The sequence below is a fragment of the Theropithecus gelada genome, chromosome 2 (assembly GCF_003255815.1).
Source record: "Theropithecus gelada isolate Dixy chromosome 2, Tgel_1.0, whole genome shotgun sequence".
Lineage (NCBI taxonomy): Eukaryota > Metazoa > Chordata > Mammalia > Primates > Cercopithecidae > Theropithecus > Theropithecus gelada.
This window is the reverse complement of record NC_037669.1, coordinates 22,530,290-22,544,708: the sequence shown is the minus strand read 5'-3', so window position 1 is coordinate 22,544,708 and position 14,419 is coordinate 22,530,290. Positions and strand designations below refer to the sequence as shown.

At 37.2% G+C, this 14,419-nt stretch overlaps 1 protein-coding gene across 2 annotated transcripts in view; it reads right to left on the bottom strand.

Moving 5' to 3' along the window:
• ZPLD1 (zona pellucida like domain containing 1) overlaps positions 1-14,419 on the bottom strand; it is a 42,458-nt gene that overhangs the window by 20,943 nt on the left and 7,096 nt on the right. For both annotated transcript variants that reach the window (XM_025377501.1, XM_025377500.1), the window contains 2 exons: positions 3,587-3,807; positions 321-502 (listed from right to left, as the gene is read on the bottom strand). In XM_025377501.1, coding sequence (XP_025233286.1) covers positions 321-502; positions 3,587-3,807 — 403 coding nt within the window. The remainder of the gene's footprint in view (positions 1-320; positions 503-3,586; positions 3,808-14,419) is intronic.

Here is a 14,419-nt window from a genome sequence, read left to right as displayed (position 1 = left end):
ACACCCAAGGCTCTTGGGCAAAGGGATTGAAGAGAACCCAAGGCAGACAACTGGCTAGTTTGATTCAGCTTCATTTGGGGGAAAAATGGTTTGGGTCTGTTATGGATCATAACAATTAGAGATAGGTAGATAGATAAACACCTAGATAATGATAGATAAACAGATAGAGATAAATATATTAGACATAATATGCTTCCCATTACATTGTCTGAACTTAACTATTTTCAATAAATCCTACTATCTTTCTAAGTCCCTGAAAGATAAGAAACAACTGAAGCAAAAATGCCATATGAGAAAGCAGGAATAAAATGCAAACTTACGAAGCAAGCTGGGTATTATTAACCAGGTATTCCAATGGATAGCTACAACTAAATTTGTAAAGAAGCCCAGGTAGATAGCTGATGATTGTTGGTGGGTCTGGAGTATCAATATATCCTGAAATATTTCCTATTTGCACTGAAGTTGCATTTCCATAAGCACTGATTCCAGGAATTGTGGATACCTGTTAGAATGTTAGAATCGTTTAATGATTAAATGGCTATATATACGTCTAGGCACTTCGTATGCAAAATAAAACATTAAGCAAGATCAACTATAAAATGAGAAGGTTTTGAAATTGCAAGTTTATAAGTGAGAAATGCGATTTATAAGTGGCCTGTAAGTAAATGAAACTTTGCATTTACCAAAACACTTTACTCATACTTTATAAAAAGAAAGATTATAGGTTCAGACGGTTACAACAAGTAATCTGAAAACACTCATGGATGAAGCCAAAATTCTCTGGCATGGCTGAAAAAAAAAAAAAAAAAAAAAAAAAAAACCCCTGTTAATCTGAATCTTTTTCCCTGTTAGATTCATATCTCCAGGCTCCAACTCTTGAAAATAATGCTGTCACTCTCCCTACTTTCCCGTGATGTATCCTACTCCTCCCCAGGATCTCACCTTCCCTAGGAAATTCCCCTGACTCCCCATGTGCAGTGTTGATCTCCATCATATTTGTAGGCAGAGCAAGAGCAGCCTGCTCGCTGGGCAGTTCCCTCAGCCATCACCGACACTCTTTGTGGGCAGGGACCATCTTGTCCACCTTTGCAAAGTCAGCATAGCACAGCGACCAGCATCTTGGGCCCCACAAAGGATTTTCAAATAAATGAATGAAGGTCGTAAATTTTCTGAGGACTGATCTTCTCAGGGTCTTCCTGTCTAGTTCATAAAGATACTTATCTACTTCTAGGACAATAGTTTATAGGTGGGTTTTGGGGGTTCATGAACTTTCAGAAGTTATGTAAAAATGTTGTCCATGTGTATTTTCTTGGGTCTGCTTGGCCTTCGTTGAATTCTCCAGTCTTACTAAAATTCAAGATCCACCATTTTAGGAATAATCAATAATTTTTTGACCTTCATAATACCAGAGAGTTCTTCGACCTTGTCAAATACAAGAGGGCACTCATTAAATATTTTAGCAGATACTACTTTATTACTAAGATCTGTGATAATTTTCAACAATAGAGTAAACTTTACGCATGAACCTAACAGCACATGGGTAAAGCTGTGGCAATTATCTAGTTAATTTATAAATGGGACAAGAATCTTTATGAATGAAAACATCATTATTCCAATCCAGAGACTTAGTAGCCTACTTAATTTTTTTCCCATGCAGGAACGATCTTAGAGCAGTTGCCAAAGCTGATAGCACTTAAGGCAAAAATGAAAGATAAGCAAATCTTCCCCTCATCCCACTACTTGCTTGATTTGATAACTAAACACACCAATTCTGTCTATGAAAATAAAATACATACATACATATATATATATATATATATATATATATATATATATATATATAGCCATTTTTTTTTTTCTGAGACAAAATCTCACTCTGTCACCCAGGCTGGAGTGCAGTCATGCAATCTCAGCTCACTGCAACCTCCACCTCTTGAGTTCAAGTGATTCTCCTGCCTCAGCCTCCCAAGTAGCTGGGATTAGAGGCACACGTCACCAGGCCCAGCTAATTTTTGTATTTTTAGCAGAGGTGGGGTTTCACCATGTTGGCCAGGCTAGTCCCAAACTCCTGACCTCACGCGATCTGCCCACCTCGGCCCCCCAAAGTGCTGGGATTACAGGTGTTAGCCACCATGCCCAGCCTAGCAATTTTTATAGCAGACTTATTCAGATTTTTAAAAAGGTAAACAGCACACACATTGCACACTTTTCCTGGCGTTTCTCCTGAATCGTTTTCTAGGCAGCAGGGCAAGGTGACACATTCAGACAAGAAAGGGAAGGAAAGCCTTCAGGGCATGGTGGGAGACAGGGAAATGCTGCTCATCTCCACATAGGCTCTTCCCTTCCACACAGAACAGGAACTTGTAATAATCGACCTGCATCACTCCCCCTTAGGCCCACTTCATAACCTCTCTGCACACAACTTGGAGAGTTGAATAAACGTTTTTAATAAAAAGAGTCAACAATACTCAGGCTGCAGGCTTGGAAATGGTCATGGGCACAATATTCTAACTGCCCTCTGGGAAAAGATAAAGAAGAAGATTCAAAGAAATCTATTTTCTCTGTCTTCCATCTCCCACCAAGTCTTAGAAACCCTGGCCTTGGAATAATCAATCCTTTCTCCTTAATACAAAATAATAACCTGCGAAGAGTAAAAGTCAATATCTCCTTCCCTGGGCTAAGTGATCATGTTTATTGTGCTTCCTTTTTTATATTTGCAAATTCACCAATAAGATTATATTTAAATAAGCAAAATAAAAAATAGTACTAAGTGAATTTCAGTGTAACTATTTAACTAATACTCCCGTCAAATCACAATATATTCACTTCTATTAATTTTAATTCACTGGAGAGTCAATTCCTTATTCAACTCTATTTTTGGTGTTCAATGCATTAATAAATAAATGAATGCGACAAACTAGTATTTCTAATTCAGGGTGGAAATGTTTGAAGAGATGTTTCAATTTTCACAATCACTATAGAGAATGTGCTACTGGGATTTCATGGTAAGACTGGATATGATAAACATTTTGAAATTCAAAGGACAGTCCCACACACTTAAGAATATTATACCAGAAATACTGACAGCCCCTTTTTACAAGGCACTCGTATCGATCATTCAATGGTAAGCATGAAAGAAGATTACAAGCTTCCCATTCTGTCTTTCATCTTTCTTTCCAAATGAGGTCACTGAAACAACAGGCCAAGTGGTTCACTGCCAGACTCACTGGAACAAACATTGTTTGAATGGTCAGACACTTTCTTCTAAAGCCTGAGGAATATGGCTAATGCTAAACTGTAGAGACAGATCCATCAGTGTCACTCACACAAAAAATGCTGCTTAGAGGGGCACAGCTGACCTCAGGCCCTTTGACTGCCCCACTGCTATAAACATAACCATTACTGGAAGATAGAATTGTGTATTTGGGAGTGCATGCCTCAAACGGGCAAAGGAAAATGATTTGTTCAATTTTATTATTATTATTTTTTTCTTAAGAGATAGATTGGGCTTCTTATTCTTTCATGAAATGGGGAGATTTTTTATTTATGACCCCAGACCTAGCACAAAATATCACACTAATCTTACCACCAAGTTGTTTCCACAGCCCTCCAAGGTGCTGAGATTGATGATAAAAATGACCACTGCTGGAAAGGTGTTGTTATTGATGAACCCTCTGCAGTGGGAGTCCCCATGCCTTCCATTCAGTGCCAGATCTGTTTCCGAATAACCCGAGAAAAGTACCGTGCAAAAATTAATCTTCATCGTAATGGCCTGCACCCCACAATAGACACTGATGTCTCTTTCAGCTGAAATAAAAATATATAAAAACAAACATAAGTCAGAAAAGCAGAAAGAATCATAAATACCATTAACATCCCACTGATATATTCATCTCCTTTGTCTGTGTAACTCATTTTTATATTTGATACACCATAATCCAATGTGCCAGGTATTAAGTAGACAAGAAAAATAGCCTTTTATTTAGTTATTTAAGGAGAGAAAGATCTTTGAGTGTAGAGATTACAGTTCACCTCTGTTTCCTTGTGCTTGGTGTCCAGTGGATGTACATTAAGTGTTGATCAAGTATTGCCAAATGACCAGAGAATTGAGTGGAAACAAATCAGGTTACTGAGGAAATTCAGAACGAGAGCAACTGGATTATTCAGATCACTTGTCAAGAGTAGTGAAAATCACTACAAATGATGCATTTTCCCACGTATAAGGAGAAAACTGTTGAAATCCACCCGAAACCCAATTGTCAAGCACTTTGGTATTTAGTAACCCATCTTACGGGTTGTATAAATAAAAGCCATCCATCAGAATTCAATTTTATTTTGCCTAAATTAAATCACACTAGAGAGAAAGGGAATGAAAAATAGTGTTGATATTATGAACAAAAATGCACAGCTCACTATAAGAAAATTTTGCCAATGACTACGCATGCCTCAGTTAAAAAAAAAAAAAAATGACCTAAACATGGAAATGTAAAACACAACTTGCATGGTTCTCCGTGACTCCGTGGGTTATCTGTGATGGGATCTAGCCCCTGTCTATAGAAGTGAGCACACACACACACGGTCTTCATATCTCTAGTTAGTTATTTTTCTACTTGTAATATAGAAAATGTATAAAGGAAATGGGGAGAGTGGCTGCTAGGTAATTCCCTAGAGGCAGATTATTTTACATTCTTCAGTTCTGGTAACTGCTATGGGTTGAATTATGTCCCCCCAAAAAAAGATATGCTGCAGCCCTAACCCTCAGTACCTTAGGCTTTATTTGGGAAAAGGTTGTTGCAGATTAAATTAGGTAAGGTGAGGTAATACTCGGGTAATTACTGAACCCGTAATTCAGTATGACTGGTGTCCTTATAAAATAAACATCCAGTGAAGAGACAGACACACAGGGAGAGACCATGTGAAGGCACAGGATTGGAATGATGCATCTACAAGCCCAGGCACACCCAAGGTTGCTGGCAAACCACTGGAAGCTAGGAAGAGACAAGAAAGGATTCTTCCCAGACTTTCAGAGGGAGCATGGCCCTGCCTGGATTTTGAACTTCTGGCATCCAGAACTGTGAGGCAATAAATTGCTGTCTTTTAAATCACCCAGGACACAAGTTTCCATTGTCTCAAATCACATTGTTTGTGGTACTTCATTACAACAGCCCTAGAAAACTAAGAGAGTGACTTTACCATTTTTTATCACCCTGGTATACCAATTAGATAAAGAACCTGAAACAAGTATCAAGCTTTCAACATGTGGAAACAAACAAAAACTGATTCTGCTTTTCAATGGGGAAATGACCTTGATTGTTCAAAAGAGGAAAATCAAACAAAATAACACATATTTTTGGTGAATGATGGTATGTTCACCTAAGCAGTATGTAAATTTCATTCAAGGTTTTTAGCATAGAATTAATTTGCTTAAATAATTCAGTCCTAATCTAACAGTAGAAATGTTCAATAGCATTATCTCTTTAGAGTGTTTATTCTATATACACACTGGGGTTTTTTCCTAGCAAAACAAGTCATATTTGGGGAATGTGAATAAGCAATATGGAAACGTCTATGTTTTTTAATAAGTTTAAACTCATTAAAATTACCTATAAAGAAAGATGAAAAATCTTTTTCATGGCCAAAAACCAAAAGGCTAGGTGTTATAGGAAATTCTACACAGTATTTCCTTTGTTGGTGGAAAAATAATGAATTAATTATGAAGTATACTTCGCCAACCTAGCAAATTATAAACACCATTTAAAATTAAGGGGCTATCTCCATAGCCTTCAGCAACATTAACTATTTAAATGCAAAGATAATTTTTAAATGATAGTTTTTCTAAAATAATACAGTTTATTTTAATAAATGTTGATGAGTACCTATGAAGTATGTCTTAAATCTATTGATTTTTCTCTATCTACATGCTATTCCTTTGCTCATGCCATCATTATCTCTCCCCTGGAATATTGTACTAGCTTCCTAACTGGTTCCTTTATTTCCAGTCTCAATGTCCTTCAATTAGTACAGCTGTTAATATATTAATCCAGTCATGTCATCCTCATGCTCAGATTTTCAACAGCTACCTTTTCCCATAGGCCAAAAGCCCAAATCTTGAACTAGGTGCTCAAGTCTCTCCATAATCTGTTACCTACCTACCTCTGCATGCTCCTCCCTCTCTCTCTCTTCTATCAACCTTGCTCCCTAAATTTGACTCTGAACATTTTTCATATCTTTAAATGCAACGCCTTGAGTGATAGAAACCAGAAAAGTAGTTATCTCCTGGGGTGGAACTGCCTATAATAGGAGCATGAGAAAAATTGGAGAAAAGATAAAAAATGTTCTCTATCTTGATTTGGGTGGAGGTTATATAAGTGTATACATGTGCTAACATTTCAAGCAGTACCCTGAAGATTGGCACATCTTATTATATGTAAATTATTCCTCACTAAAGTACTGTGGGCATTTTTAAAAGCACAATACAGGAACGCACACAAAGTATGTGCATCAGTGCTCTTTCTTCTGTTTGGAATGCTCCACCTACCCCAAAGCTTTGCCGAAGTAACTCCTACTCATTCTTCAGGTTTCACATTGTATCTACCCAAATACTTGACCTGATCCCAAGTCTAAGGTGTGCCACTCTGTTTTATGCTGTTGTGTTGACTTGGAATCGTATATGTATTTGTATATTTTTCTTAATAAACTGTGAGTCCCAGAGGCAGAAAAGGTTTTATATTAACCAATGTACTCCAGTGAGTAATTAGCTAATTAATCATATAAGGTACTGGAGCAACAGAGTGCGCTGAGGATTCAAAACATAGTGGTCATATTCCCAAGCACACGAGTCCTCTCTTATCTTCTAGGGATACATTCCAGGACTCCCAGTGGGTGCCTAAAACCACAGATTATAATGAACCTTATATATAGTATGTTCTTTCCTATACAAGCATACCTATGATAAAGTTGATTTTATAAATTAGGCACAGTAAGAAATTAACACTAATACTATAATTATCATGAGTAAAGTATTATTAAGTAAAATCAGGATTACTTGAACACAGCAAAGCAACGCTGAGACAGTGAATCTGATAACCAAGATGGCTCCTAAGTGACTAGTAGATAGGTAGCAAATGTACCATGGATAAGCTGGACAAAGGAATGACTCACATCCTGGGCAGGATGGAGCTGAATAGCGTGAGATTTGTTCACACTACTCATAAGGGCACACAATTTAAAATGTATGAACTGTTTATTTATGGAATTTTCCACTTAATATTTTCTGAACACAGTTGGCTGCAGTTAACTGAAACTATGGAAAATGAAACTGCAGATAAAGGGAACTCCTGTATATTACAGTCCCTTAGAGGAGACAGACACATTAGCGTGACAGAAAGATGGACAGAAAGATCACGTGGAGAGCTATGGAGTAGCATAGAATGCCAGCTTTGCCCAGACCAGCTGGTTAGGAATGGCCTCCTGGAGAAGAGGCATTAGCTCACTCTTGAAGTATCAGTAGGAGTTAGCTAGATAGAGGAGTGAAAATTTTATAACACAGAGGGGACAAATGTGAATAAGGAAATATGCTCAGCCTGCCTGGGAACCAGGTAGTTCCCAACCATTTGTAATTAAAATGCAAAGGAGGAAATAGCAGGCAATGAGGACATGTGTTAGGCACAGGTGAGATCACAGGGAACCTTTACATATAAAATGGCCTAAGATACCATCTACCTGAATGTCAAATCAAATCCTCAGCTGTGAGAGAGTTCACTACAAATTCACTTTCTGCTTGGTGAAATGGAACAAGTATCATTGCACTCCTTGATATACCATAAATATACCAAAGTGAATACCTATTCATGAATATGTCACGAAAAGAGAAGTATCATTCTTCTTAACATAAAGCAACTAAAGACCAGTTTCCTCAGCTCTGTTTAAGGGTATTAATTAATGCTTAGAGTACCTGAACAAATGGCAAATGATTACTGTGACCAGATGTAGTGCTTTTTTCTGTTTTCTGCTTTATAACCAATTTGTAACTCCTGCAATGAGACTGAATTTGCTACAAGCTTATCCCACTTTAAGATATGATGACACACTAAAGGCTTTTTGCAGTGTAAGAAAAGAGATCTGTCCAAGTCTTTCCTAACCCAGCTTTCTAAGGACTTTTCACTATTGTTCAGAGAAACACATTCTTTTCCTGGTTGTAGGTACTAGAGACATCCATTCAGCGCAACGCTACCATTTGTGAGGCTTTGAGGAGGAAAAAAGAAGGATACCTCAAGTTGCCAAAGGGCAATTTCTGCCAAAAGGAGAGAGAGGTTTTCAGAGTTACTGAATAACAGTTGCTCTCTTGCTCTCAACAGCTACATTTTTTAAGCCTTTTACTGTCCAATCCCTGGCCTGAATTATGATGTTCAAGACTACTAAACAACCTGATGAGTAGATATCTTTAGGGATTTGATTTTTAATGTTTTATGTTTAAAGATACTAAGTATGTCAAATGGCAGGCCTGCAGACAGAGTTTATGTGCAGTTACATTGCCAAAATGCAGTGTTTTTTCCCCTGATATTAATCAAGCTAAGCTTTTCATAGAAATTAGCAATAATTGAATACTCAATTGAACAGGGTAAAAATAGTGTTCTGTACTCTGTCGTCCATCTATCGGGCAATGGTTTTATCTATCTCAGATTTTCTAAAATTTTGCAAATTTTAAACATCCTGTCACATTGTCAGCCATGTTTCTCTCCATGTATAAAATGTGTCCTGATTTGAGGTTCATAGAATATGGTTACCATATAAATGGAAGTCAAGAAGGTACAGATCTAGTTCATATACATGAATAAGAATTCATTCAACTTTTTTACCCCCAATAAAGTTCTATTCCTAGAACATTTAATTACACCTTTTCTTTTACACACAATTACTGAAAATATATTTGCATTGTATTATTTACATATCTAATAATACATCTAACTTTGGTCTTGCTTTAAAAATTCTATACTCAATTTGCTTAAATCTAACAGCATTCAATTGAGTCTAACGGTGAGGCTTTTGATAGACTGCATCATTTTCAGATCATCTCAATACTGTTGGAGCCTTCATTTCCCTTCACTAGCATCAGAATGCTTAATATTTTCCAGTTATTTTACAGAATAATGAGTACAGATTGATACAATTATTCAAATAATTTGCACATATATATTCTGCAATACAAAGATGGCAACACTCCAAAATTTGGCTGTAGGCTGGTAGTCAGCACTGTAGTGCAGTGACTCAAGATGTTCCTTCATCATTGGTCTGAAACAGTAAACATCCGCATGAAAAGAAATTCTGGAGGTCAGTGTATACTGTAAAAGAAAAAAGATGTGGAGGCCGGGCGTGGTGGCTCATGCCTGTAATCCCAGCACTTAGGGAGGCCGAGATGGGTGGATCACGAAGTCAAGAGATCGAGACCACCCTGGCCAACATGGTGAAACCCCATCTCTACTAAAAATACAAAAATCAGCCAGGTGTGGTCGTGCATGCCTGTAATCTCAGCTACTTGGGAGGCTGAGGCACAAGAAGGGCTTGAACCCAGGAGGTGGAGGTTACAGTGAGCCAAGATCGTGCCACTGCACTCCAGCCTGGTGACAGAGCTAGACTCTGCCTCAAAGGGAAAAAAAAAAAAAAAAAAAGATGGGATGCACAAGAATCAAACATGAAAAATCAGTGCCATCAATTTTCTACTAGTCTAGAGGCAATTGGTTTTATTTATTTTCAAGATCTAAACTACATGCCACTTCTTATCAGCAATGTGTTTCAGGAAAGGATTTATTGTGTACATATCATGTGCCACTCTCTGTGCTAGACTTTGAGAAAACAACATTAACAAACGACCCCGTTTCTTCAAGGAGCTTACTGAATAAAGAAGACAGAAGAAAAGTAAACAATTACAATACAGCCTGATATTGATACACTAGAGATTTGTAAACAACATTATAAACAACCTTGTCTTGGTAGCAAAGTGGTGTTTGAAAGGGATTGTTAGAAAGAAATAAAATAGTTCCATCTGGTTAGATTCTATAAGGAAGTGATGGGAAGATTGAATGAAGAAAAAGGGATGTCACTGATGTGTAGGTTTCTAGCTTTGGTGAGTGGGTGGATTATGCCCTAAGATAAAAAAAATTCAGGGAGAAAGATGATAAGCTCAGTTTTTGAGAGGCTGAGTTACTTAGGTGACATTCAAGCAGAAATGTACAGTAGGTAGTTCAAAATATGAGTCTAATATTTGGGGACAGAAAACAAGAAATATAAATTTGAGAATCACCAAATACTCAGTATATCAATAATAAACAATAGTGATAGCTGAAATTACCAATGAGAGTATTCAGATAAGAAGAGAAATAAACTTAAAACAGAAAAATAATTTCAAAGCTGACCTTTGATGAGCCTTTCTGTAATTTTCCCAATGGAGTGTAACCATCCTCTCATGGTCTATCCTATCTCACTTTAACTGTGGGTCTACTGTCTCACTTACATTCTACCTGAGAGTGGATATTTACTTTCCTATTAAATTATAAACTAATAGTAGAGAGTTCTGGGTTTTCCTAGAGTGTGTCACAAATAGCAAATATTGATTAAAATACATTTATTTCAATGGTATCTAAGTCTTTATTATCAAGTTCCAATATTTACAAACAAAGTATGTGTACAGTTGATATGGGTTCATCTTGACTGTTCATCTATCTGTATTCTGCCAACTGCCTGAGATGATGCCTCTGTTTTCTGAGTGTTCAATGAACATCAAAATCCTTAATGTCTAACTTCAAATTGAGAAAAGGCAACTCATTAAATAATATAAAATTAATAGATTATTGCAAGTTATTTGTATTTTATCTCTTTAAGTGTATTAGCCTTGGTGACTAGTTATCTTGCCTCATTAAAAACTGAATTTTTAACAGTGATAGGTTTGTTGATACCTATTACTATTAATAGCAAGCAAGTGCATGATGGCCAGCTGGGGCTAGTGTAAATACTGTGTGGTTTTGTAACAACATAAAGATAGCAGACCATCACGGGTACCATGTCCTAACCAGCACTTCTTATACTTTACTGTGCAGATGAACCACCAAAGAATCTTATAAAAATACAGATTCTGATTCAGTAGATCTGAGTTGGGGCTGAGTTTCTGCATTTCTTACAAGCTTCCAGGCGATCTTGATGTTACAACTTTTCAGTCAATTCAGGTGCTAAGTCACAGCTTTGTATTTTGACTGGACAGAAGATCACTCATAGGTGGATTTCACCTGGCAAGTTTAAGGCTCCTTCCAAATATCCATTTGTCTGATTTACATGCTTACAAGAGAGAAAAGTTTGGTTGTAAAAGGGACAGGAGGGAGAGTGACAAGAATCATGAAGGGGCTAGAACTGCGTCTGACTCCCTTTCTCATCTGAAGAACTGACTGGTTTTGAATCTCAATGAAAGAAGGCTCATAAAATGCTCTGTGAGGCTGAGTCTAAGTAAGCCTTCTTTAGTGCCACAGTGGCAATGTGTGAAACAAAACTGGGAACAGGATCAGCCTCTTCTCTTACCCCCATCTCTGTCTCATTCTGTAAACCATAGCAGTTTAATACCCGGAGGAAGCAGAGCAGCCCACATCAAAAGGCAGTTATGCCAAGTGGGGCAGTGTTTCCATAAAAAGCATCTCTGGCAGTGGTGGTGCCTGCAGCACTGTGGTCAAGGAGTCCAGACCAAAGAACCTAAATGGACCTTTCCTGAGCATGTGTGACATGCTGTCTTGGGGAATCGGAAGCAACTGGAGAGGATGGGGGTAGAGTGGCTAGTCCGCAGTGAGCAGGCAGGAGGGTCTGTACAGTTCAGATGCGGAGATTCCTGTGAATATCATCACGTTAGTACTGATGCACTGGTTTGTATGTACTTAAAAGCAGTATTGGTTTAAAACTGATAGTATAAACAGCAATCTGTTCAATACAGTGGGAGGAACCTTTTCTGTATGCTGCAGAGTGCTTCGTGGCATGGTAGAAAATCTCACCTGAAAATAATTTACATTCTTGGCTCCAATAAATATTCCAATACTAATTTATACCATCTTTGTAGACCAGAATAATAATAATTTATATATCAGTTCTGCTTTTATCTCTAAAATGACAGTGGTGATATTTGGTACTACATGGGCTTACAAATTGCCTAGAGAACAGATGCTACATATGTTGTTTTAGCTCATTTTTGAAAGTTAAGATTTGCTCTTACCAAGTTTTTATATAAGATTGAGGTTTTGGTGCTAAAAGAGCTAGAAGTCCTAAAGGGGTATTGATATTTCATCTACACGAAATACCAACAGCTGATGAAGAACTTAAAGTAGATTAGGAATTCAAGTTTCCTCTGTCTATTGAACAGGTTTTGTGCCACCTCAGTTTTTCATCACAACATCTGTTTCTCGTTAGCAAATGCAAGCTGTTGTTTCCAGTGCTGCAGGAAATTCACATGCAGTCTGAGGCAAACTTTGCAGACTTATAATCACACTTGCTGCTCCACATTCTTTGGAACCAGAAAAGTTTGGTCATCTTTTTTCAGGCAGAAGAAAAAAAAAGCAAATGGGTTTTATTTATAAAAACAGAAAATGTGAAAATTCGTGCAATAAAGAATGCTGTTATTAAAACATGGGAGAATATGGACCTTGAATCACTCATTGAACTTGCAGATTGCTGTCTTCTCCACTGTACTTTATCTTTGTAAATTAACCAGAATGCGATCAGCAATAGCCGCCTGGATCTGTTCTTCTGCCTCATCTGTTGTAGTAATTGCAGTCACAGGTGCAAAGTGGAAAGCAGGCATCCTCTTGACAACTTGGAGACCAAAGCACTATCAGTAAGTAGGAATAAAGGACAATTGGCCTTTCCTTTCTACCCAGAGGACCAGAATATATTCCCTGGGATAATTATTCCACTGGCCTCTCTTACTTTGTCTTTGGGCACAGCACAATGCCATGGTTAAGCAAAGCCTAACACAAAATTAGACAGTTCATTTTACCGAACTCACTCATGAATTCTATTGATTAAATCATTGATTCTGAATTTTACCTCCTGTGGAACACTTGTGTTCATTGAATATTAAAATATTAAAAATATTACCGATAAAAAGATTGCCTTAGTCAAGCAGGTCTTGAAAAGACTAAGCAAATTCCCCTAACACATGACTTTTCAGATCCTTAAACATGGTAATTTCAATTGAGAATCTCCATACATACATCATTTTTAAAACTTACTATTCAGATTTCATTTTCAGACATCATTGTTTGATGGAAAGAATCCTAGTTTTATATCTCTATTAATTTGCAGATTTGCAATATTTAACAAATTTATATCCTCAGTTTTCCTACTGTAAAGGGAGGATTTAAAAAGATTTTGAAAGTTTGTTGTAAGAAATGAAAGAATTCTGTGAGGTACCTGGTACTCAAAACATGGAACTTATTGCTTGTTTCCTTATTAGTATTATTTACAACATAATATCAAATCACATGTTATGAAACACTGACTCATACTCAGTTTCCCATGACTACTTAGTTCACCATAAGACAGTGTCAAGCCATAAAGTTTCCTGTGCTATAAGCCCATTTTTCTACTTGGATGTGCCTTTATCATTGAAGATTTCTTTAGAGGCCAGAAAGTTTAGTCTAATCCTCATGTACTTCCAAAGAAAGGGCTGGCTTCAGAAAATACACACCAGTCACAAAGGCCAAGTGCATTCATCTGTATGTTTTACGTTAACCAAATAAAGTAGTTGAGTTTTATTCTAGAATCATCACAACTGTAGTTTTGGTGGTTCATGAGTCTGCTTTTGGCTGTAAGCTTGGATAACCAAGAGTTAACTACCTCTAAAAATTAAATGGCATTCCTTTAAATTTAAATGAATTAGACCATGGTGCATCTCTTGGCCCCAGGATAAATGCCATGGAAATTAAAGAAAATAGTTCTAATGTCATGAAACAGCAAAGGTCAGATAGGGTGAGATGATTACTCTCATCATTATTAACATTGCTTTGCATTTAGATAGCCCCTTTCCTTTGCCAGACTCATTCTCATTCCATCCCATTGCTTAGGCTCTGAGCAGCTTGCGGAGCTCCTGATGACATCAAGGGTGATCGTGATGTGGAAGAGATACTGAGAGTCAAGAAGGCAGTAAGCAATTAATCTTTAGGCTTTATTTGCTCACTCTGATCTTCTTTTTGCAAACAACCTCCAAAAAAATGGGTTAAATAATACCCATCTAAATATAAAGTCTCTCCTGGGACTTCAGCATTATTTGGATTTTATTAACATTTGTTTTATTAAAATGCAAATTTAATGTTTTTTAAATACAAATTTTAAAATTGTAACTCTGTGTGTGTGTGTGTGTGTGTGTGTGTGTGTGTGTGTGTGTGTGTGT